The sequence below is a fragment of the Podarcis erhardii genome (genome assembly GCF_964252035.2).
Source record: "Podarcis erhardii genome assembly, chromosome: 12".
NCBI lineage: Eukaryota > Metazoa > Chordata > Lepidosauria > Squamata > Lacertidae > Podarcis > Podarcis erhardii.
The window spans coordinates 38,024,969-38,048,668 of NC_138513.1; the positions used below are offsets into that span (position 1 = coordinate 38,024,969).

The 23,700-nt window shown below is 42.0% G+C and overlaps 1 protein-coding gene across 2 annotated transcripts in view; it reads right to left on the bottom strand.

The window, feature by feature from the left end:
- Positions 1-739: 739 nt before the first annotated feature.
- ZNRF2 (zinc and ring finger 2) overlaps positions 740-23,700 on the bottom strand; it is a 56,235-nt gene continuing 33,274 nt past the window's right edge. Inside the window, exons 3-5 of one of the 2 annotated variants that reach the window (XM_081833922.1) lie at positions 10,686-10,791; positions 7,813-7,891; positions 740-5,498 (exon numbers count right to left, since the gene is read on the bottom strand). In XM_081833922.1, coding sequence (XP_081690048.1) covers positions 7,834-7,891; positions 10,686-10,791 — 164 coding nt within the window. In that variant the 3' untranslated portion in view covers positions 740-5,498; positions 7,813-7,833. Of the gene's footprint in view, positions 5,499-7,808; positions 7,892-10,685; positions 10,792-23,700 lie in introns of both variants that reach the window. The other variant, XM_081833923.1, reaches the window with a different exon arrangement.

Here is a 23,700-nt window from a genome sequence, read left to right on the forward strand (position 1 = left end):
GATTTTCGGCATTGCGCTGCACTGGCCCGGCCCATGGAGGATCTCTGTGGGAGTGATCTGTCCCATGCCTGGTAAGCCTTGCCAACCCCAGTACTAGACAGTGTGGGCTCTTGGCATAGGGTGAAGGCAGGATTTGAACACCTGGAACCGACGGCAGAAATACAGGAACCGAATCTCTCCATATGAACCTACCTGGACCCTGAGATCATCTTCTGAGGTCCTTCTGCATGTTCCTCCTCCACAAGAGATCCCGAGGGTGGCAACATGAGAACAGGCCTTTTCTACAGTAGCTCCCCATTTCTGAAATGCTCTCCCCCCAGGATGTTTGTCTGCCGCCTTCATTATACATCTCTAGGTGCCAGGCAAAAATGTTCCTCTTTAACCTTGGCTTTGGCTGACTGACATCCAATGCCCTTTAAAAATGCTTTGGGAGGGATTATTTTTATTAAGCATTTTGTGTTTTTATATTGTGCTTTTATGTTGTGAGCTGCCCTGAGACCTGTCGGTATAGTGAGGTATACAAATATAATAAATAGTAATAGTAATTACAACTAAGCCATTGCCCCATAGCAGCTGGTGAATAGGGACCAGAATGAATTAGGGCGCAGTTGAAGATACACCCCACTTTTCTTTCATTACATGTTTTTCTAACAGCAAAAATCCAGAAACACAACAGAAAATCAGAGAGTTCAGTTTCCTGTTTTAAAAAGCCCAGAAGACACCCAGTCATAATGGAAAGTGTGCTTCAATTTTTTTTATTAACTTCTTGTACATTATTTTACACAAATGGAATGTTAAAACATACAACCTAGATCAGTTAAAAAAAGGGGGGGGGGGTGGAATCAATGATCATTTACCGGCAGACCAAGTACATGATGAACCTTTAAAAAAATCCTCATTTCCCCAACCATACAAGCTCAATTTAAAAAGTTACAAACGTGTTACATTAGACATCACTAATTGCATTCTGGTTTATTAGCAGGGTAAGGGAGGAAAACTTCTTGCCCACTGCCACTACCAAACGTTAAGCTGCGCCCTGCTCACAGTTCCATCTAACGTGTTGTGGAAATGAGTTAGTCCAAACAGCTGATTCATAGCATGAATCTAATGGTTTGAAGAGCACACACTCTTGGTCAGTACAGATAGTCCTGAATCGTTGCTTGGTAAAAAGATAGCCTTCCAACTTATCTATGCTCAAATGAGCCTTCTAATTGCTTAGTTCCCCCCTCGCCATTCTTCAAATTATTCTTGCATCTTCTCAAAGCTGGGGAGATGGTGGGAGGTACAATCTTGCTTCATACATCAAAATAGAATATTTCAGTCCCTGTTTAATGAGTGCATCCCTTATCCCGGTGGTTTGCATGCTATGCTTCAGAAAATACTGGGAAGTCTGTTAGATGTTCTACAATGAGAAGATATGGGCAGAGAAGTTCTGTTCAGACACTGTTACCACCCACTATAAATCCTGCCCTACCATAAAGTTCTGGGTGTGTTAGAGGACATTCCCTCAGTTCGTCAGAAGGTGTGGTGAGACCAGACGAGACTGGCCAGTACCTCATGTGAACTGTCTTAGTACACTCTTTCAGAATTCTTTCCAAAGCACAGTGGCTCCTTGGTGGCAAAGAAAAGGGGGGAAAAAGACAACAGAAAAAGGATTCCCTGAAGGTTTTTAGTTTGAAACCGCAGACCATACAATTTGTGAAGGAGCCACTTTTTGCAGCTTGCATGAACAATAGTTTGCCACTGACAACACTTAAAAGAGAAAAAGTGCAAATGTTTTGCCTAACAAAAAGGGGTTTAGGGATTCAATGAGGATTCACTCTGTATGTCACCGTGTGTAGGAACAAGGGCAAGCAGTTTGCTAGTTGTTTGATGCCTTCTGAATGATAAATCCACAGAATCTGGAAACATGAAAAATTCAGTATTGGGTATCTTTTGAGATGTTTAAGGGAAGTGCAAAGTAACCAACTACTTCATTTAAAAAGCCTCGACTTATTAGAAGGCCATCTTTAAAATATTTCCCTTTCCCCCCTATCACACTCCAGAATGAAAAATAGCCTCAAAAATGAGCAACAGTACCCTTAACCCTCTGCATCTCTGCTTAACGTTTGTTCCAGTAGATCTAACATTTACCTCCATCAATCAGTCAACTAATATTGTAGCCAACTAATCTGGCAATTCATGTTTGCAGGCTGGAATGCAAAGCAAAATCTTTGCTGAAGCAACTTCTGAAACACTTAAACAGATGCCACATATATAAAGAACTAGACTGACAGCAAGCAAAGTCTGCACATCATTGATGCCATTTCTTTCAAACAGATAGGGGTTCTTGCCTATTTGCAACTCAGAGACACAAAAAAGTAGTACCAAAAGCAAGTCAATTTTCCACATAAATGCTGGACACACGGGCAGCTTTGAGTCTTTAGCACTGCTTTGCATTACTTTTGCAGTTTCCACCACTGTGGCACGAAACATACCAATGTACTCTAGAGAATGCCTTCCAGCAGCCTGAGAATTTTCCAACAGCAGCAACTTACATTGTTCTGCTTCTGAACTGCAACCGCAAATTTGGCCTCCTGACTGAGTTAATTTAGAACAATGCACTTCTGTCTTTTCAATATATCCAGCAGAACACAGAGCAGATACCATACTTAAGAACTGAACCTGGCTGGCTGCACTTTGGAGCTTTTCAGTTTCATTGCACAGGGCTGGATCAGAAGCAGGAGCCATCTAAAGAAAGCCGCTACTACTTGACACAAGGAAGTGGTTGGACCAAAATGATGGAAAAAGCTCCTCCTCTGGCGAAATCTGTATAATGGAGTGCTAATTGAGGTCAACAAAAGAGTTTGCTCAAATAAAAGAAGCAGGGCAGAATAAGGCTCAAGACTGCAGTGTGCAATGTCTTAGAAGGAGGAAGTAAGGAGGAAAGAGATTTGAAGCTTAAAGTCTAAGACAAGGAAGTATAAATAGCAAGTTATGCTATCAAGAAGATCAGCACTGAGATTAGCTCATTGGCAATGCAGAGTCGGGACTTTCCATACCAGCATGTCTGCTTGACAAAGCAAAATCAGCTGGAAAATCCCACTCTGGCTCAAAACCAGCCAAGGGAATAAATGACAGTAAAAGACAGGTTTCTTTCTTTTCTTTTCTTTTTTTAAGTGTACTGGAGTAGCAAGCAATATAAACATATATTTCTGGACTCACCTGCTTTTGTGTGTGTAAGGAGACTGAATAGAATAAAAGCTTTTGAGGCCTTAAAGGAAAAAGGTACTTCAATTAATAGACACGTGAAGAAACCCGACTGAAAAGTGCCCAGTCTGAAATATTCACATTCCAGGGCCATTTACAAATTACATGGAATCAAACTCCAGGTTGCTCAAGAGTCACAGCCAATCCTGGCTCCCTGATATATGAATAGGTATATTGATTAACTCTTCCTCCTAAGAGCTCCTGTATACCAGTGTTACATGTAAATCTAAAAATGTAAAGTACCAACAGGACACTGGGAAAGGTGGAGAACATAAGTTAGTGCAGAAAATCGCAAGTACATTTACATTTAAATTACTGCCTTGCTTATATTGTCCCAACCTCAGTGTCTGGTACCAGCAGTAATGATCCCTGAAAAAAATAATCATTGAATCCCAGCAGCTGCAGCAAAAGATCTGATTTAAGTTCAAGGGAGGGAAAAGTCCCTGAATGGTACGACACAGTGCTGTTACATGAGATGGAGACATAATTTAAAGCCAATGAATGCAAGTTTTTACTGTCAAAAGGTAAAAAGAACTTGAGATACCAGGAAGGAGTAACAGGCTGCCTACAGGCTAATAAAACTCTTTTCTCTCTATCCAATATCCTAAAGCTACAAGAAACCACCATATTGCTTCCTTTCATTTGACAGAAGTAGGTATTGGGTTGCAAAGACAGGTTGCCTTGCAAGGTGGGGTGAGGGAGACATTTGCAGGGCAGACATAGAAGTGGGCTACTTAAACCTTCTCCATTTGCCACTTTTTTGGGGAGGAGGGGGAGTCTTAACAAAAGCATAATTTAATTCTTAAGAACAAAATAATGTGAAATAGATCTTATTTTTTGCTATATAAACATGTGAAAAGTTTCAATCACCTTTATTTAACGCTTTTGTTACAAACTTTACAAGGTACTTTTAACAGCTTCCAAAACGGGTCCCTTTTTTGGTGGAAACAGATATATATATATTATTAACAGCTCACAATTTTACTTAATGAGCTTCTTCCCTATCCCATACCCCTCATTTTTCAATTTATGGTAAGCCACAGTAGTGTAAAGTTTTATTGGTTCAAGAAATATAGGTGGTTCCTTCAAATGTATGCTCACAGTTATGTATGTTTAAACCCATTTATATCAATGGGATGAAGGATGAGCAGTTGGGTACAGAATTATAGCTACTGTCAAAAGCCTGGCTAACAGCACTGAACGTGAACTATTATGATCTGTCACTGAGACAACCTTGAATAATAATCATTAAAAAAACCACACAAAAGTCAATCCAGGTCCCATCCCCATGAAATGTCTCACTTTGCCCACCTTTGTAGAAACAGCCTGGAAATTAAAGTAGTACAAGAAAATAACTACCTGAAACATGTTTAAAAAATACCCGTTAAATTACCTTAACTGGCAGCACTTGAGATGGTAATTCTTATTTCCCTATAATTTATTTTAAAAAATATTGCATAGCTGCTAAATTATGCTCTCTCTCTCTTTTCTTTTTTAAGTTTTGCTGCTGCATTGATATCCACAAGCAGTAAAGGTGAATTTTAGTAAATGAACACAGTATGCGGATTTCAATTAACTCTATAGCCTGATCAACGACGTCAATTAATGATCTGCCTTGATTACATTTTGCTCTTTGGGCTGCACTCTGGCAAAGCTTTACTTAAAAAATAAAAATAAAAATCCTAAGTCAAGGAATGTTGCATTCTTTCACAGAAAAAATGTGAACAGCATAAAGGGTGCAAAATTTCATGAGGAAGTTCATACCGCTTAACTGTATGTACTTCATAGATTGCCTTTACCCCCAGTCCCAAGCTCATGGTACACAGTGGGAGTGGGGCGGATTCCAACTCCAAAATGGCATTTTCCTTGTACAATGTCCCAGAATCTTGATCCGGAGCACACAGCTTCCATTCAAGAAAGAATGTGAGAACAAACTGCTTCTGTAGACAGTTTTCTTTTTTTAAAAAAAACAATTTAAATGAAAGTTAGTAACTTTGGCCTGTAGATACAAAATGTTGTCCGTAAAGTCTGTGGGAAGAGGACTTTTCCAGGATGTGCAGCATTTTCAAGAATCCCTGTGTCTCCTTTAAGCTGAGTGTCGGTACACTGAGCTTCCAGCTTCGCATCACTTGTCCCGTGTCGTGTTCCGTCTCCCTCTTTCCAGTACAAAGTGAACAGAAGTCCGGTCTCACGTCGGCATCTGAAGACGGAACGCCAAATCCTTTACACGTGATGATCAGTGTGAGAGACTAGAAAGAAATTCACAGAGAAGGAAGTTAACTTTCTTGGAAATGGAGTGTGTTCTATAAACAGCAGGGTTTTTTGGGGGGGGTTGGGGAGGGAGAAAGTATGAGTCTCTCTGGACACCACTTAAAAATAAATTGCCCTTGTGTGTATAAACAGCCATAAGAACCAGCTGATACTGAGAAAACGATTCACTTTTATTTATCCTGTAGTAGTGGTGTAGTGGGGATTTTGAGAAGGAATACTGTTCTCCTTGGCATTTCCCATAATCTACCCCCGTCCCACATATAGAGCAGCAGGAAGCTAAACCCTTCTGCGTTTCACATGATGGCAGGAGGAAGGAGAAATAAGAGGGAAGCTGCCATGCAAATTCTCCCCATTATTGCCCACCATTTTCTCAGAGCCCATATGATGTTCCTGGGCTTGGCCAAAAAGTAGTGAGCTCCATAACTCATTTGGGCATGAAAACTTCTTCTTCTAAAAAAAAAGAAAAGAAAAAAAAGAAAAAAAGAAAAGAATGCAGAAATAGTAGATGAAACCTGGTAAATAGTAAAAAGGGGGCAGGGAAGGAAAAAGAAAGGGCCTTCTTTGATCAAGACTATGATGATTAACAATCAAGAGACCACATGAGTAACACTATGGGCACAGTGAGACTTTTCACTATACATTTCCATTAAACAGACATTCATTGTGGGACACAAAAAAACCATTTTTGAAAAATTAATCATGCTTCAAGAGCAATTTTTGATACAGCATGTGAGGGCTGTTGTTCGGGGTGCGTGTAGAGAGGAAAGCCTTCCTGGTACCTGCGGGCCTAAAGGAGTTACTTGTATTGTGTGCCAACTCAAATAACTTGACACAAATGCCAGCAGGCATTTAAAAATAGGAAGTTTAGAAAGTATTGCTGCCCTGCTCTAACACAGTTGTGGTTTTCAAGTTTAAAAAAAATATGCCTGAAATATGACACACAATATTTTTTCCTTGTGGGGATAAAAGTCATGAAAAAGATGTTACTGAATAGTAACATGTCTAGTTCCAGCAAGTCAGAACTGAATATGCTAAGAGACAACTCTTTAAAGAGCATCTCAAATGGCACCGATTGCTGGTCTACAAAGGGCATGCCAGAATGTCCAGTTCCACATTGCTTAATGTCTAGTAAAAACAGCCTACCACTGTGATTACTAAGCATTAGGCACCAAGATGCTAAGTGCTACATCTGGGACACACAGGGTAAGAACTGGTGTCTGAATGGTGCAGAAAATGCCTTTTATTTACATGCCACTTCAGGCAGCAAAATGTCTTGGGCCAGCACTGCTGCCCAGAATGTTAAGATGACTCCAGCAGAATTGGATAAATAATAATAATAATAATATATTTTTATTTATACCCCGCCCTTCCTGGTTCAGAAAACCGGGCTCAGGGCGGCTAACAACAAATTTAAAACACTTAATTATAATACGACATGGAAGCAGCATAAAATACAGTATAAAAGCATGAATGACAATAAAATTCAAAGTTCAAAAATCAATTTGGGGGAAATCCATCCAATAAACATTAGTTAGTCACCGGGGCTAGCTGGCTGAATTAGTCCTACTTGGGCCAGCGAGGAGGCCAGAGGAGAATAAGCTGTGGGGTCCCAGAGTGGGGAATCTTCATAAAAGGGGAGGGGGAGGGATGTGAAGGGAAATAAAAGATCAGGCTGAATTCAAATTAAAGGCCAGGCAGAATAGCTCTGTCTTACAGGCCCAGCGAAAGGAGGTTAAATCCTGTAGGGCCCTAGTCTCATGGGACAGAGCATTCCACCAGGTGGGAGCCATCACTGAAAAGGCCCTGGCCCTGGTAGAAGAGGATAGTCTGATTTCCTTAGGGCCTGGGACCTCTAAACTATGGTTATTCGTGGACCTTAGGGTCCTCTGCCGGGCATACCAGGAGAGGTGGTCCCGTAAATACGAGGGCCCTAAGCCTAAAGTAGTAACAAAGGTGGTTTATCGGGTTAAGGCAGGAATTTCTTGACACAAAAATCCCCATGGCAAGAGTAGGGAGTAGGTGGTTCAGGCTGTAAGGATTCAGCATTCATCCCCATCATCTGTGACAGGATCGATGGTCTGAAGTCTCTAGCATGTGCAAGAATCAAATACATTTAACAACTGCGTCCAATCCCAGAAGTTATTGTGCCAATGTACCATTAAGAAAAGTAGCTGGAGCAAAAGGTTACTGGAGCACTAGAACTCACGTTGTGCTACAGCCAGATATTGAAAGCTACTCAGCTTTATATATTGGTCTTTGGGGACAGCAACCTATATGACAGTAGTTACCTACACGAAACAGGAAACTCTGACGTTAATCTGAGGGATGCTCAGGACAAGATCTGTTTACTTCAAACCATTCGTCTATGCATCTACGAGAGAGCGAGAGAGAGAAGAATTATTTCTTTACTGGAGCTGAAACACAAAGAGAAGTTTGCTTATCAGTCAGCTCCACGGAAACAGAAAAAAAATATTTTCAAGTAAATGCTTTCGTTATAATGAAAGTATCATGCTAACTAGGGCAATCATTCAGAAATGGTTTTTCCATTACAGTTAACAGACTTAGTTACAGATAGGTAGCCGTGTTGGTCTGCCATAGTCAAAACAAAACAAATTCCTTCCAGTAGCACCTTAAAGACCAACTAAGTCAGTTCTTGGTATGAGCTTTCGTGTGCATGCACACTTCTTCAGATACACTGAAACAGAAGTTTCCAGACCCTTCTATATAGTGAGAAGGTGGGGAGGGGTATTACTCAGAAGGGTGGTAGGAATGGGTGATTGGCAGATAGCTGTGATGAGCCTGTTGACGACTCTTAACGACTGCAATAGGTCTTACAGGAAAAAGCAAGGGGTGAAAAGGTGAAAAATGGCTTTGTCATGTATAATGAGATAAGAATCCAAGGTCTTTGTTCAGACCAGGTTTCTCCATGGTTTTAAGTTTGGTGATAAGTTGTAATTCAGCAGCTTCTCTTTCCAGTCTATTTCTGAAATTCCTTTGTAGTAAAACAGCTACTTTGAGATCTTGTATAGAATGTCCTGGGAGACTGAAGTGTTCTCCTACTGGTTTCTCTGTCTTGTGATTCCTGATGTCCGATTTATGTCCGTTTATTCTTTGGCGTAAGGTCTGGCCTGTTTGTCCAATATAGAGAGCTGAAGGACACTGTTGGCATTTTATGGCATACACAATGTTAGACGATGAGCAATTAAATAGTCCCGAGATGGTATGTGTGATGTTGTTGGGGCCAGTAATGGTGTTGTCCGGGTGTATGTGGCAGCAAAGTTGGCATCTGGGTTTATTGCAGGCTCTGGTGCCAGTGTCCGTGTTAGGTCTGGTTGTAGTATTATTGTGGGTTAGGAGTTGTTTAAGACTGGGTGGCTGTCTGCAGGCAATGAAAGGTCTTCCTCCCAGAGCTTGAGAAAGAGAACTGTCATTGTCCAGGAGAGGTTGCAGATCTCTGATGATGCGTTGTACTGTTTTAACTTGGGAGCTGTATGTGATGACTAGAGGTGTTCTGTTATTTTCTTTTTTTGATCTGTCTTGCAGCAAGTTCTCTCTGGGTATCAGTCTGGCTCTGTTGATCTGTTGTCTAACTTCATCTGTTGGGTATTTTAGTTCTAAAAAGGTTTGCTGTAGATCTCTTAGGTGAGAGTCTCTGTCTGTAGAATTGGAACAGATGCGGCTGTAACGTAGTGCCTGGCTATATACAATGGACTGTTTGGTATGTTTGGGATGGTAGCTAGAGGCATGTAGATATGTTTGTCGGTCAGTTGGTTTACGGTATAAGGTGGTGTCTATGTGCCCATCCTGTATTTTTATAGTAGTGTCCAAAAAATGTATTTCTTGCATAGACTGATTCATTGTTAGGTTGATTGTGGGGTGAAAATCATTGAATTTCTGGTGGAAGGTGTTCAGGGTCTGTTGACCATGTGTCCAGATGATAAAAATATTGTCAATGTATCGCAGGTACAAGAGAGGTTTGAGTGGGTAGGAGTTTAGGAAACGTTGTTCTAAATCTGCCATGAAGATGTTGGCATACTGTGGGGCCATGCGGGTGCCCATTGCTGTGCCGCTGATCTGAAGGAACAGGTCATCACCGAATTTGAAGTTGTTGTGGGTAAGGACAAATTGGCAGAGTTTGGTGGCAAAGTCCGCTGTGGTTTTATCTGAAATGGTGTTCCTTATAGCTTGTAAACCATCGTTGTGTGGGATGTTGGTATACAGAGATTCCACATCCATAGTAGCTAGTATAGTATTGTTGGGAAGATTATTTAAAGATTGTATTTTCCTCAGAAAATCTGTGGTGTCACGTACATAGCTGGGAGCACTGATGGCATATGGTTTCAGAACAGAGTCCATATAACCGGAGACACCCACTGTAATAGTGCCAATACCTGAAATGATGGGGTGTCCTGGATTGCCTGGTTTGTGTATTTTAGGTAGAAGATAGAAAGTTCCTGGTCGCGGTTCTGTTGGTGTGTTAGTGAGGATCTGTTCTTAGATGTGTGGGGGTAGCTCCTTAACAATCTTGTTCAGTTCTTTTTTGTATTCTTGTGTGGGGTCTGAGTCCAATTTTATGTAAAAGGCGGTATTGGAAAGTTGTCTGTGAGCCTCCTGAATGTAGTCAGTTTTGTTCATGATGACGACAGCTCCACCTTTGTCCGCTTCTTTAATTATAATGTCTGGGTTGTTTCTGAGATTATCTATGGTTAACAGACTTGTAAGTGATCAATCAATCAATCAATCAATCAATAAGCTATATATTGGAAAACCTCAGTAAAGGCGTCTTTTTGAGGGTCCTTGCATTCTATGAAGTAAGATTTCAAAAGAAAAACAATTAACAGGAAAAGTAAGCACGCTGACGGGATTAGCTCTAGAAATCCCACCTTGTCAAATCTCATTTTTGACAGTTTTTAAATGCAAACCTATTAAAATTATTTCAGTGAATTATTAGAATGGTTAAGTGGAACAGATTCCCCTGGGAGGCTGTGGACTCTCCTTCCTTGGAGGTTTCTAAGCAAATGTTGGATGGCCACCTGTCATGGATACTTTAGCTGAATTTCCTGCCTTGCAGGGGGTTAAACTAGATGACCCTTTGGGTCTCTGCCAACTGCACAATTCTATGATTCCAAGTCCCAGCTGCTGCATTCTGTTTCGCATGTACTTACCCTTTATGATATATGCATAGACAAGGCAATCGTGCTATTGTATCCCCTTGCTGCAGCTCTTCCAGGCATATTGCACACTCCCCAGCATCTTTACTCAGCACGTCCTCTACAGACACAGGCAAAACACAACAGAGACAAAAAATATATATATTTCATTCCTAGTATTGACAATATCCTTTAAAGAAATGGCAAGGAAGATGAGATCTATCACGTTTAACATTCAATGAAGTTAACAGTCACAAAATCAAATCATACTGTGGTTTGATTTAGTCCAATGGAATACTGTTGTGAAACAAGCTACTGAAATGTAGGGCTAAAGATTACAACACCTCACATGCTTGTGCAGATAGAAAACAACAAGGAAGACCTGCATCAAAGCTTTCCAGCCAGTCAGCCAGCCATGCCCTCTTTCAGTAAACTCCAATGCATCCCATGTTCTCTCAGTTTTCCACCCTTGAACACTTCGACAGCATTCTGTGACCATTAAGCATGCTTGGTCCTCACAGGGTCTTTTGGGGTTTTCCACCTCTTAGGGATTTCTTCCAAAGCCTTTTTGTGGGGGGGGGGGTTGCTTGGGGGTTTCTCCCCAAGCCTACTAACCTTCGTGTTCTAAATTGATGGTACCCACTTGGCTACTAAGGATCCACACTTGGAAAATGAGTTGTTTTTGATGGTATAAAATATATTTCAACTCAGATATACAGAAAATAATATAAATGCTCTCTCAGCCTTCCCCATAATTCAAAGATCAATATTTATAGTATATACCTCCTTATGGAACAGAGACCTTTATCACCTGAAGCCTGAACATGGAAAAGAAGCACCTCTGACATACTAGATTCTGTACATCCCTACTGCTGAAGTGGTGATCATAAAAAGTAATTAGACATCAACACTAGATACACCCATTCGCTTCCAGATTGCAAGTTGTGCAATATGGTTTCCAGATGACATAGGGCTGGACAAAACCTGAGGCAGAATTTCTGAAAAATAAGCCTATGCGCTTGATTTCTGTAGCTTTACCTCACCAGATTTCGCTCAAACTGGCAGAGGTTTGCCAGAGCCAACTACTACTCCTGCGCTGAACCTGGAAAGCAGTGTTCCACGGGCACCACCTGCCAGGCTTTTGAAGCAGCTGATGAATGTGAAAGAGGTTTAAATTCTGCACAGCATTGCCAATTTTGGATTAAATTGTGCTGAGTGCCTATCCATGTATGCTGCACCTAGAAACTGCCTCTTACAAGAAGTGGATTGGCCTTTCTTTCTACCTGTGCAAGCTAGGGATGGCTAAATCTATGCCTGCCATATCTAAATAACAAGGATATTCCAGAACCAGTGAGACCTTCCCTTTCCCCTTGCAATCCATGTCTATTTCCACTTGATTAGAAGTTGAAAATCAGCTCCAGAATTTGGAGGCATCTCTTTTTGTGGAGCGAAAGTGAGTTCTGATGGTGTAAAAACAAAGGCATGTGACAACACGCCAGAATTTAATTTCAAAGTAGGTTATGAATGATGGCGCATAGATACCTTAAATTGTTTTTTTCTACTGAAGAAGCAGAAACTGGAAGTTTACAACTTCTTAACTAATGAAAGAGTAAAAAGTTTGTAAATTATTCATACAACTGAATAACTTTTCAAGCATGCTCTCTATTTGACCAGACAAAAACAGCCAAGAAGGGGTTCCTCCCACCCAAATGGAGCATTTTCTTAGTAAATTACTAGTAGTAGTAGATACAACGATCCCCCAAACGGGGATATTTTTGTAGGTGACAAAGCTGTAATACCAATGCGACAACAATTCTGTGATGAATCCTTTGAATTAATGTCAAGATTTACTATAAACTGATCTCTCTGTGTTGAGATAAAAATCAGTAAGGAAAAATCAGAATTGCTAATTCTCTCCACAGAACTAGGGCTGGAAACAAATTCTTATTTGTTCCTGTGAAATCTTTATGAAATACTTTTCAGACAATTTCAGTATGCTACATGAAAGGTAACAGATCTTCCTATTTCCACAGTATGAAAAATTCGCAGAAGCTGGTCAAATTAAAATGTCCGCAGTTTATAAGAAGCAATTTCTACCTATACTGGCATGGCTTTATGAACCTTCTGTTTCTAGTCAATAATTAAAACATGCCTGAATAGGCCCGAGCCAAGAACTGGGCTTACATGCTCCATTCTGTACTCCTCTTCCCAAATAGCTAAGATAATAATTTTGGTAGTGTTTCGTTTTAGTTGGTAGGATCCTGGTTTAAACATACACATTGGTAAGTTTCATACTATGCCAACTTGAAACCAAGTTAGCTTATTACAACACAGTCGTATCTTGGTTTTCGAAAAGCTTAGTACTCGAACCTTTTGGCTTCCGAACATCGCAAACACCGAAGTGACTGTTCCAGTTTGTGAACTATTTTTGGAAGCCAAATGTCCAACGGGGCTTCTGAGGCTTCCGATTGGCTGCAGGAGCTTCCTGCAGCCAATCAGAAGCTGTGCTTTGGTTTCTGAACATTTTGGAAGTCGAACGGACTTCCGGAACGGATTCCATTCGACTTCCAAGGTACAACTGTAATTAGATTATTTGTTTGAATACACAGTAAGGCTGGGGTTAATTAAAGCATAACTAAACTCTGCCAAAGTAACCCTGGCCCTATAGGAGAAGGAACACACAACCCTGGCAGTTCACTTGTGCTTGCCCCAACTCATCTAACACTAAAGCAGGGGTGAAGAACCTCCAGACCGCAGGCCAAATTTGGCCTACATCCCAAATTGGCCAACTAAGCTGTTTTCCTAAAACCACACGCATCATGCTCATGGGTACAGATGTGGCTGGAATGGCTGTGCAATCTAACTTCCCATGGGGAAACTTGATTGTGCAGCCGATCCCTGCAGAAAGCAGCTTTTCTGGCCCTTTGCTCAACTCTTGGGAAACACAGAGCTTGCAGTGTGCTTTGCACAGCATTTCCCAAGCACCCAACAGCCAGTTGTTTGGCTATTGGCCTGGTAAAGTTGGACTGTGGTGATGGAGACAGATAAAAATCTGGTCCACCAGGTCAAAAAGGTTCCCCACCCCCTTGCACACAGCCATGACCTAAAATTATGGCAATCCAGCCAGTTGGCAGGGTATGAACTCCAAGCTTTTGTGGGATACTTAAAAACCAAGGGAAACCTGATTGGCTTGGACAGCGAGGCCTAAGTGTATTATGCCTACACTATGAAGAAGCTCACTTTGTTTTACCGATTGATTCACTTGGCACTTTAAAGGCATCTTCTCTAAATATTTATTTATCTGATTTATATGCCGTCCTACATCACAAGATCTCAGGGCTGTTCACAAGATAAAAGATGCTGAATTTTCTGTCCAATCCCCAATCACCTCTGAGCCTCATCCTGGCAGGCTCTGAGTTTGCACAATCCACTGTTATGAAGGCATAATTTTTAGAAGCAATTTTAAAATTCAAGTCTTGTTTCAGATCAAATTGATGTAAGTGCCTAATGCATTTACAGACTTTCCCACAAAGAGCCATTTCCACAAGTCTACTCTACAGTCTCCACGGCAGCCAGATAAACTAAGACTCACATACCACAAGGCTCTCCTCAGTCTCCTCTTCTGCATAGCAAATGTTGTCACCGTAACCTTGACGTACAGAGAAACTATACCCTAAGCAACTGCTTGGAGTGAATCAATGCCAGATTCTGAGCACAACCCAATCATCTCTGGTTTATCACCAGTGTGGCATGATAAATGCAAAGAGAACATGACACACAGAGAGAACAAAGTCGTACATGAACCTTGGAGCAAACCAATTTGTACTGCTGTGGAGGTTTCCATAACTGCCATGATATCACTACCGGCTGCCACAAGGCAACCCAGACTGTGCAGACAGCACTTAGTCACACCCTTGCTTAGCAAGATCTATGATAAAGAAATAGAAACCCCAGAGTTCTCTCCTACATCTGGCCTGGCCTTCCTCAAACCAACTTCAGGTTCAGCTGCTTACGGTGGAGGCTAGTTAGGCATAACTTATTATATGCTTTGATATTTAGTAGCTGGGTATGTAAAGATTTTACCACTGGAGAAAAGGAGATAGCTATTTAAAGGCCAATCAATTAAATGCTGCTTGTGCGTCAGTGAACTCAATATACGAGGTGCTTCTGTAGACATTTATATCAAGTCTGGAATCAGTAGCTTTCATGCACCCAAAATGCAAAATAAAAAGCTCTTCTTAGTAAACGTCTATACTAATGTAGGTCAAGGCAGCATGAGTAAAGCAGACAGCAAAACAAAAACCTGTTATCTGCAATATATATTGGTTTTAATGAAAGCATCCAACAGGATTCCATGCTCTGCTTCATAACAGAAATATTTGCCATTCAGACGAAGCATCCAAAACAACTCATCTGTTTCAGTGGAAATGGGGGCGGAAAGGGGGAGGGAAGGAGAGAGACAGACAAGCACTACAACTTGACTGATGAAAGATCAGGCATGTTACCTGAATACTTTTTTGTTCTTGAACCCTCAATGATAGCAGACCATCACAAAAGCAGCACACAATGTGCACTCCCCTAGAAAAATCAAGAGTGATAATAGATTTTATTTTAGTAATAGTACAGAAGCCGCCGAGAATAAAATGCTATTCCTAGGCCAGTGACAGTTGCCCTAAGTTGCAGAGATACTTCTAATTTCCATAACATGTAGATTTTTTTAAGTGCCTGACATTTTGACACCCCCCCCCCCGCAAACTTCATCTCCTTTGTGCTTATTTTACATGCCAGGGCAAGCAACAATGGACTCAAGTGCTTAAGTCCTCAAAGCAGAACTCTATTGAATGCAAAGAAAAGAGAGACGCTTAATAAAGTGTGTGTAAAATTAGTGAGAAAGCTTGTTGTTGTTTTTTTAATTATGTACTGCAGTCACTGATACTGGTAAATTAAGCAAACATCTTGTATGTCAAGTCGATTTCATACAAATATAATTTGACAATGATCAAACCAATCTTAAAATCTGATACATTAGTAAAATGTAAAACAAGGCAAGTGGCATAGCCTAATGAAAGTTACGGAAGAATCTAAGAAGAGCCTGCTGCAACAGGCAAATGGCACTTCCAGTCCGGTAGCCTGTTCTCAGGGTGCCAAAGTGATACCTATCGGAAGCCCACAAGCAGGACCCAAGCAAAATAACACTCTCTCCTCCTGAAATTTCCAACAACTGGGATTCAGCAGCATTCTGTCTCAAATCAAGCTATGGCAAGAAGCTCTGGATGTTTTGATTTTACTCTTAACAAAGGACAAGCTTCAAACCTGTCTGTAGCTTTATTTTTACACATTTAGCAAGACTTCAATATGGCTGTTAACAATGCATTTTCTTCCTGGTAAGTCAAAGGATTGTGATGAGTTAATACGGTCATGCTTGCCTCAACCTCTCTTTGTTGGCATGTGTACCTGTAGAACCGTACCTCCCAAAATAGGGTGTTATTTACTCTTGCCTTTCACTCAAATGACCCTAAGTTAGGATCTTACGTTTTCATTTGAGGGGCTCTATAAGCACACATCCAAAGTAGACATTTACAGCAAACACATGGAGAGCAGAGTAGGGTAGACTCCAGGAGGTGGCCAATGCTGCATGTAACATTGTTCTGAGGATGTTTACCCATTCTGAGTGCTTACATAGAGCCACAATGAAGACGGGAATACCAATATAAAAGACATATGACTTCCCTGAAAGTTTTAGACCTCAAAAAATATAGCACTAAATCACTTCACAAAAGAAAAATGGTTTGCGTACATGAAGACCAAAATTCAAACCTTAGCATCTCCAATTAAGGGTCCAGGCAGGTCTGAATAATGTCTCCACCTTAAACCTTGGAGGGCCAGCCAGGTTAGACAGTACTGAGCTACATACATCAATGGGCTGATTCAGGGCAAAACAGTTCTAGCACCTTATAGACAAACCAGTGTACTTGCAGAACAAGTTTTTGTAGTTTGAAATAACCCCTCTTCACTGTCACTTGGTAGGCACTGTTAAGCCCTCAGGTGTCATAGCTGTCTTCACTTGTGAGAGTTACACCAAAGTTTGGCTTAGCATGTCATCTGAGCCCAGGCTAGTGGTTTGTCATGAGCTGTAGCCAAGATTTGTTCTTGGTTTACAACTTGTGGCTTGCCTGGAGCAAGACAAATCACATGCCTGGGTTCAGACAATGCACTAAACCAAACTGTGGCTTGGTTCACAACAGTGAGACCAGAGGAAGAGCAAAGCAGCTGCGAGCCACAATCTCCTCTCTGGGAGCCTGCACCAAGTCATGGTTTGATTTAGCGTTGCACGGAAACAGAGTCAATGAGGGGAAGTAGCTACGAAGGCAGAAGCTAAGGCAGCACCCATGTTCAGAGTCCTAACCACTAAGATACTGACACCGGTGGGTGATCTGATCCTCCTAGAAAGAAGACTTTTGGGGGTGTTTACAGGAAACCAAAAGCACTGAAAACATGCACAAGGGATCCATGCTAGCTAGTCCAGTCCCACCCCCAATGTCGATGACAGCCATGTCCCTCACAGCCAGGTGTGGGGCTCCTCAATATACGGGGGAATACTGAGTAATTGCAGTAGTGGAAGATAGTGGTGTGTGTGTGTGTGTGTGTGTGTGTGTGTGTAGTAATCAGGAGGTTTCCAACAAATGGGGATACATGGGGGGCTCCCCTTGGTCTGGACTCTGCTTCATCTGTTGCAGAATATGGTGGCTTGTGGGGGCAAACTGCTGCCAGGACATAAAACCTGGCTTGTAGGATTTTCACCGACTGCCACTCTGCTACTGGATCAAATTCAAGGCATTGCCACTGTAAGATCCTTTACAACTCAGGACCAGGTTACTTGAGAGACAACCTCATGCCATATATACTAAGTGGGTCGCTGCTGACTTCAGAAGAGCTTCTCCTTCAAGTTCCAAAGATATCAGAAGTCCACTCCACAGTAACTTGGAGCAGGCTACACCAGTTTTGTAGAACGGTATTCCTGTCACGTTATATGACATACACACACTGTACTTTCTGGAAGCTATTGAATATATTTTTGTTCAAGGAAGCTTTGCAGCAGGATGGATAGCTCCCTGCCTGCTTAGGATTTGCTTGCGTTGTTTTTATTGTATTTTGTATATCACCTTAAGGTATGTGTGCTGAAGGTGATTAAATAAAACGAAAGAAGTAGGACCAGAATGCCCCATTGAATGAACTGGTCCAGGCTCAGATTGACTAATGGAAAGGAAACACGTGGGAAATTCTACTAGGAATTCAACTCACCATCATTGTGAGCCTGGACCAGTTTATCAACAAGCAATTTTCTAGACACTACGGTGGAAAAACATTATGGACATAAGCACCTTCGGTTGGAAACCTACTGACAACTATATATATCTACATGTTTTTGTGTAGAACTGCCTCTGTTCTGACTCACAGGTGTTTCAGTCTACCAGGTGTTTCAGTCTACAATACCCATCCAGTGAAATAAAAGTTCCGCAGAGTTGTAGCCAGAAAGAAATCTACTATAGGGCAGACTTAGAAGAGGAAAATGAATGCTACTTGTCACCCAAGTAAAACGTAAGGTGCCTCAAAAAAGTTGTTAATGCATTATACGGTGGTACCTTGAGTTACAAACACCTCAGGTTACAAATGCTTCAGGTTACAAACTCTGCTAACCTGGAAGAGTTACCTCGAGTTGAGAACTTTGCCCCAGGATGAGAACGGAAATCGTGTGTCGGCGGCGCAGCAGCAAGAGGCCCCATTAGCGAAAGCACGCCTCTAGTTACAAACCATTTCAGGTTAAGAATGGACCTCCAGAATGAATTTAGTTCATAACTAGAGGTACCACTGTAGTTTAAAAATTTCACAATGGAGCCTCCCTTTGAAGTTGTTTTGTTGAAAATGGGGACCAATAGGAATAGATGTACAGTAATCCTGCAAGTTCTGAAGTATTTGAATGTAGACTTGCTATGGTAAAAACCTGCATAGCCACATCCATTAGGAGACCACTCCAGTTGAGTTGCATGTGTACCCAACTGTTCAGGCACCTCTTCCATTGTTATTGTGGATGTTAGGTTCTGTATTCCACCATATCTCTCAGCCTGACATTTTGTACATAATTCATCAACAGGATGCAACCAGGGCCCTTAAATAAACAATTTCAAAGGTAAGATTAACACATTAGCTTAAACCCCTGTAAGTAAGATGACACTGTTATACAAATTATGGAAACACTGGGTGTTTCCACTGTTCAAAATGTAAACAGTCAACACTGTATGAAATAAGCTACAATGTTAAACAATGTCACCATTCTCCGTCTTGGCGCAGCAAGCATTTTTCAATCAAAAATCCTTCTCAATAGTTCAGAAATTCCTACTTAGATTTTAACATAAACAAACCAGCAACACATACACACCACTTCCTGCAATGAAAATTGATTTAAAAAACAAAAACAAAAACAGGTATTTTCATCTGAAATAGAAAAGATCATTCCAGTATGCGTAACTCTGTCACAGAGTCGCAACCCTGGAAAAGACTGAGGCAGGCATAAATTGCAACCCTATCTGGTGTCTAAGCTGTTGCAGAAAATGCTGAAGTCACATTTCAAACAAACACATCACATTTCAAACAAAATCCACATTGTGAGAGATCAATTACAGCTTTAGGATTTATTTATTTTTTAAAAAACAGCAAAACACTTTAGCTAACAGTATACCAAAAACTCACACTCAGCTTAGACCCTTTGAAAGCAACAGACTTAAACTTAAACCTACTGCTTTCAGTAGGTCTGCTCCAATTATGACTAATGTTGATTAAAGCTGCAATCTGATACACACTTAACTGGGAGTAAGCCCCATTAAGCAGATTTCTGAGCAGACATACATAGGGCTGCAATGTAAGGTATAACAACTGCAAACCTACAAAATACAGTCATAAGGACAGAGAAACCCTGAAAAAGAAAACTGCTTTTATTGATTCAAAGAGCTACATCAACAAAATAATTGTGGTCTCTTGTGAGATGCTTATATGGTCAATCAAATAAAATCGCTCCATAAACATAGTGAAAGATAAGGCTCAGGGTTTGCCCTCAGGTACAGTTCCTAGCAAGTCATAAGACTGCAGCAGTTGCAGACACAATTTATGACATCCTCGGAATGACCTTTAAAGTTAGAAACTGATTAAGTGTAGGACATTCCAGGTAGTTCTTATCCAGCAGAATCACGAGGTACAGAAAACAATCCCTGTGCATTTCTCATAAGAAAATGTACGCATACTGTATTGTAAATCTACACGTGCAAAAGCTCCACACCCTTTTTTTCTCTGAACTGTTTTTAGTGACTTTTTGCATACCTTTCTTAGCAACTCATTCGTATTTGTGAGATTATCAATTCCAATGGCAAAAGCATTTCAGTTAATGGCAAAAGTAAAACATTTGCTCAAGGGCTTATTATTTGCTTAATGTGTGGGATTCTACCTAGGGTTAGTAAATCAAAAGCTTTACTGGTACCAACCAAAACCACAACGTACTTGTGCAAGCTTGTGGTTTTTCAGTTAATTCTAATACAACTGTTTTACTATTCCTGCGTGGAATAGTCTTAACAGACCAGACCAGCTACTCTGCCTTTTATTGTGTAGATGTAGAAACATCTCCGAATAAAACATAGTTGAATATCACCCTATAAAGGTGCAATTTTAAAAACTGGTTACATGATTATGGTGAAACCAAATTTAAGAGTTATTATAGAAGACACTGCAAGACAAGAAACTAAGGTTAGCAAACAGTGGAAGAAGCAAGTGTCATTGGAAAGCAGGGCAGCAAGGTCAGGGTGACTCACCCAAATAATGAATATGCAGTGTCGCCCAATTACATATTTGTAATACTGTACTTTAGTCTGCATGATGGCTGAAATTGCCTTAGAGTCTAGAGATGGCTGAAATTGCTAGAGATGGCTGAAATTGCCTTAGAGTCTAGAGATACTGCTATATGAAAACAGAAGCAGGAAAATTTCAAAGAATGGATCTTGTGAGGGGCAAGAACTACAACAAGACAATCAACTGGAGAATGAGGAGAAAGGAAAACCAAACTAAGCCTAATGGCTCTGATAAGAACCTCAAGAACAGTCAAAGCAGAAAATAATGGGTCAGAGTCTGCAGCTAACTTATATCAGTTGCATTTACCCATGTGACAGCTTTAAAAGAAATAGAAGTAGCGACATTCAAACCTTGTTAAATTAATCTTGTATTTGGGTCCACTTCTTTCTCTCAGCATATTTTAAGAGCATGTGGAATGCACGACTGCATGTGTACATTTTAGACCATCCTAACCTAAGGTTTGCATCTGGCATGAAAACAAAGCACGCCAAAGCTCCCAATTGCAGCAGAACCCAACCATGCTCCATCTTACAAAATATAAACTTATAAAATGCAAAATGCAGAGTTTCATTCAGGTTGTTTATAGCATGTGTGATGCCTTTCCAAGGACTCAACTAATTGCAAGACAGCAGATGCAGCACCCGAAGAAAACTCCTAGGTGCCTAGTTACTCAGATTCCTAGAAATGTTGTGCTAGTGCCAGTAAGTTCAGAACGTTTGTTCTGTCTTCAGAGAGCTTGCCTCTAAATGTACGATATTGGCTCCAAAATATGGATGCTGCTGCCTAAGTATATAAAACATTTCTCCAGCACCAATGATCCAGAATTGCAACTGTTATTTTGCTTGATTTGTGTGTGCATGAGCTGCTGCTCATAATGGGCCCTGTTGTGCCCATCAAAATAGGTTCCAACTGGGACAACTGATCTCAGTGATCATGGGTTGGAGGAGGAGTTACGCTAAGGTTGGAGGAGGAGTTACGCTAAGACGAGACCATGTCATTACCAAGGAGGCAGGTTTAGTCGTTATTTGAGGACTATCCCTTACTCCGGGTCTGGTCTTGTCCGGACAGATACTGGAATCAGCAAGGGATACCCACATGACCTGAAGGTGCTGCTGTGCAATGCCAGGTCAATGATTCATAAGGCTACTGCCATCCATGACTTGATCATGGATGGAGGACGTGACCTGGCATGTGTAACAGAGACTAGGTTGGATGAAGCAGATGGGCTTGTCCTTGCCGCTGCTTGTCTACCAGGTTTCTCTTACGCACAGCAACCCATGCCTTGGGGGGAGGGGTTTGCAGAGATTTTTAGGAAGTCATTAGTTTGCACCAGGCGTCCTATTGGGAAGACCTAGTTCTCTGAGTGCATGTTCTGAAGTTGGGCAATAGGGGAAGTACAGGATTCCTTTTGGTGTACCGACCTCCCTGCTGCACCAAGGAGGAATCCGAGCTGCTTCAGGTCATGGCGGATGTTCTCCTGGAGACACCTAGTTTGGTTGTCCTAGGGGATTTTAACATCCACGCTGACACAACTTTACAAGGGGCTGCTTGGGATTTCGTGGAAAGCATGGCCTCCATGGGGCTGTCCCTGAATAAGTCTGGCCCAACTCATAGTCATGGACATGCCTTAGACCTGGTGTTCACCTCTAGTGACGTGGGTGATCTGACACTAAGTAAAAGCGAAACGAAAGAAGTGCCATGGCCTGATCGCTTCCTGGTGCAGCTGGACTTCTCCGTGACCCTTTCCCTCTGCAGGGAGGTGGGACCAATTTGGATGGTCCGCCCCCGCCACTTAATGGATCCAAATGGTTTCCAAAGAGTGGTAGGGGATGCTTTATCCCATGCTGATGGCCTTTCAGCTGATTCCCTGGTGGCCTGCTGGAATGTGGAGTTAACCAGGGCTACTGACTGTTTGGCTCCGAAGCACCCTCTCCGATTGCATGGAGCCCAGACAGCCCCATGGTTTTCCATGGATCTGAGGGCAATGAAACAATCGCTGAGATGGCTAGAGTGCCGGTGGTGGATAACTCATTTTGAAGCTGACCAGACACGGGTTAGAGCTCAATGTTGAGCCTACCAAGTGGCGATAGCGACAGCGAAGAAGACTTTCTTCACCGCCTCTATTGCATCTGCAGAAAACAGCCACAGGAGACTCTTTCAGGTGGCTCTCAATTTAGCGGAACCACCTGCTACATCGGGGCCCAGTACGGGCCACATGATCTCCTGCAATGATTTTGCAAAGTTTTTTGCTGATAAAGTCGCTCAGATTCGGGAAGAGGTAGACTCCACCATGGGAGCAGGGCCGGGGCGGGAGAGTGCTAGAGTCCTGTCTAGTCAAGTTGCGTGGGATCAATTCCAATCTGTTACCTCCGAGGATGTGGACAGGCTGCTTGGACGAGTGATCCTTGCCCATCCTGGCTTATAAAAGCTAGCTGGGCGATGGGCTTCGCGGGGTGGTGAATGCTTCTCTCTGTGAGGGAGCCTTCCCAGACCTGCTGAAAGAGGCAGGTCAAACCGCTTCTTAAAAAACCATCTTTAGATGCTGCCAATATGGCCAACTATCACCCAGTCTCAAATCTTCCATTCTTGGGCAAGGTGATTGAGCGAGTGGTTGCTGAACAACTCCAGGCACGCCTGGAAGAAGCAGACCATTTGGATCCCTTCCAGTCTGGATTCAGGCCTCATCATGGGACTGAAACTGCCTTGGTAGCACTGGTCGATGATCTCCAGTGGGCTAGGGACAAAGGTGAGAGCTGTTTTCTAGTTCTGCTGGATCTCTTAGAGGCTTTTGATACCATCGACCATAACATCCTTCTGAACCGTCTAGAGAGGCTGGGAGCTGGGGGCACTGTTATACATTGGTTCCATTCCTTCCTCCTGGGCCGTGTTCAGAAAGTGTGTGGGGGGGTGAGTGTTCAGACCCCTGGGCTCTCACTTGTGGGGTGCCTCAGGGTTATGTCCTCTCCCCCATGCTTTTCAACATCTACATGCAGCCGTTGGGGGCATCAGGGGGTTTGGGCTGGGTGTTCATCAATATGCAGATGATACCCAGCTCTACCTCTTTCAAATCAGAACCAGTGAAGGCGGTGAAGTCCCTGTGTGAGTGTCTGGAGGTGCTTGGAGGATGGATGGTGGC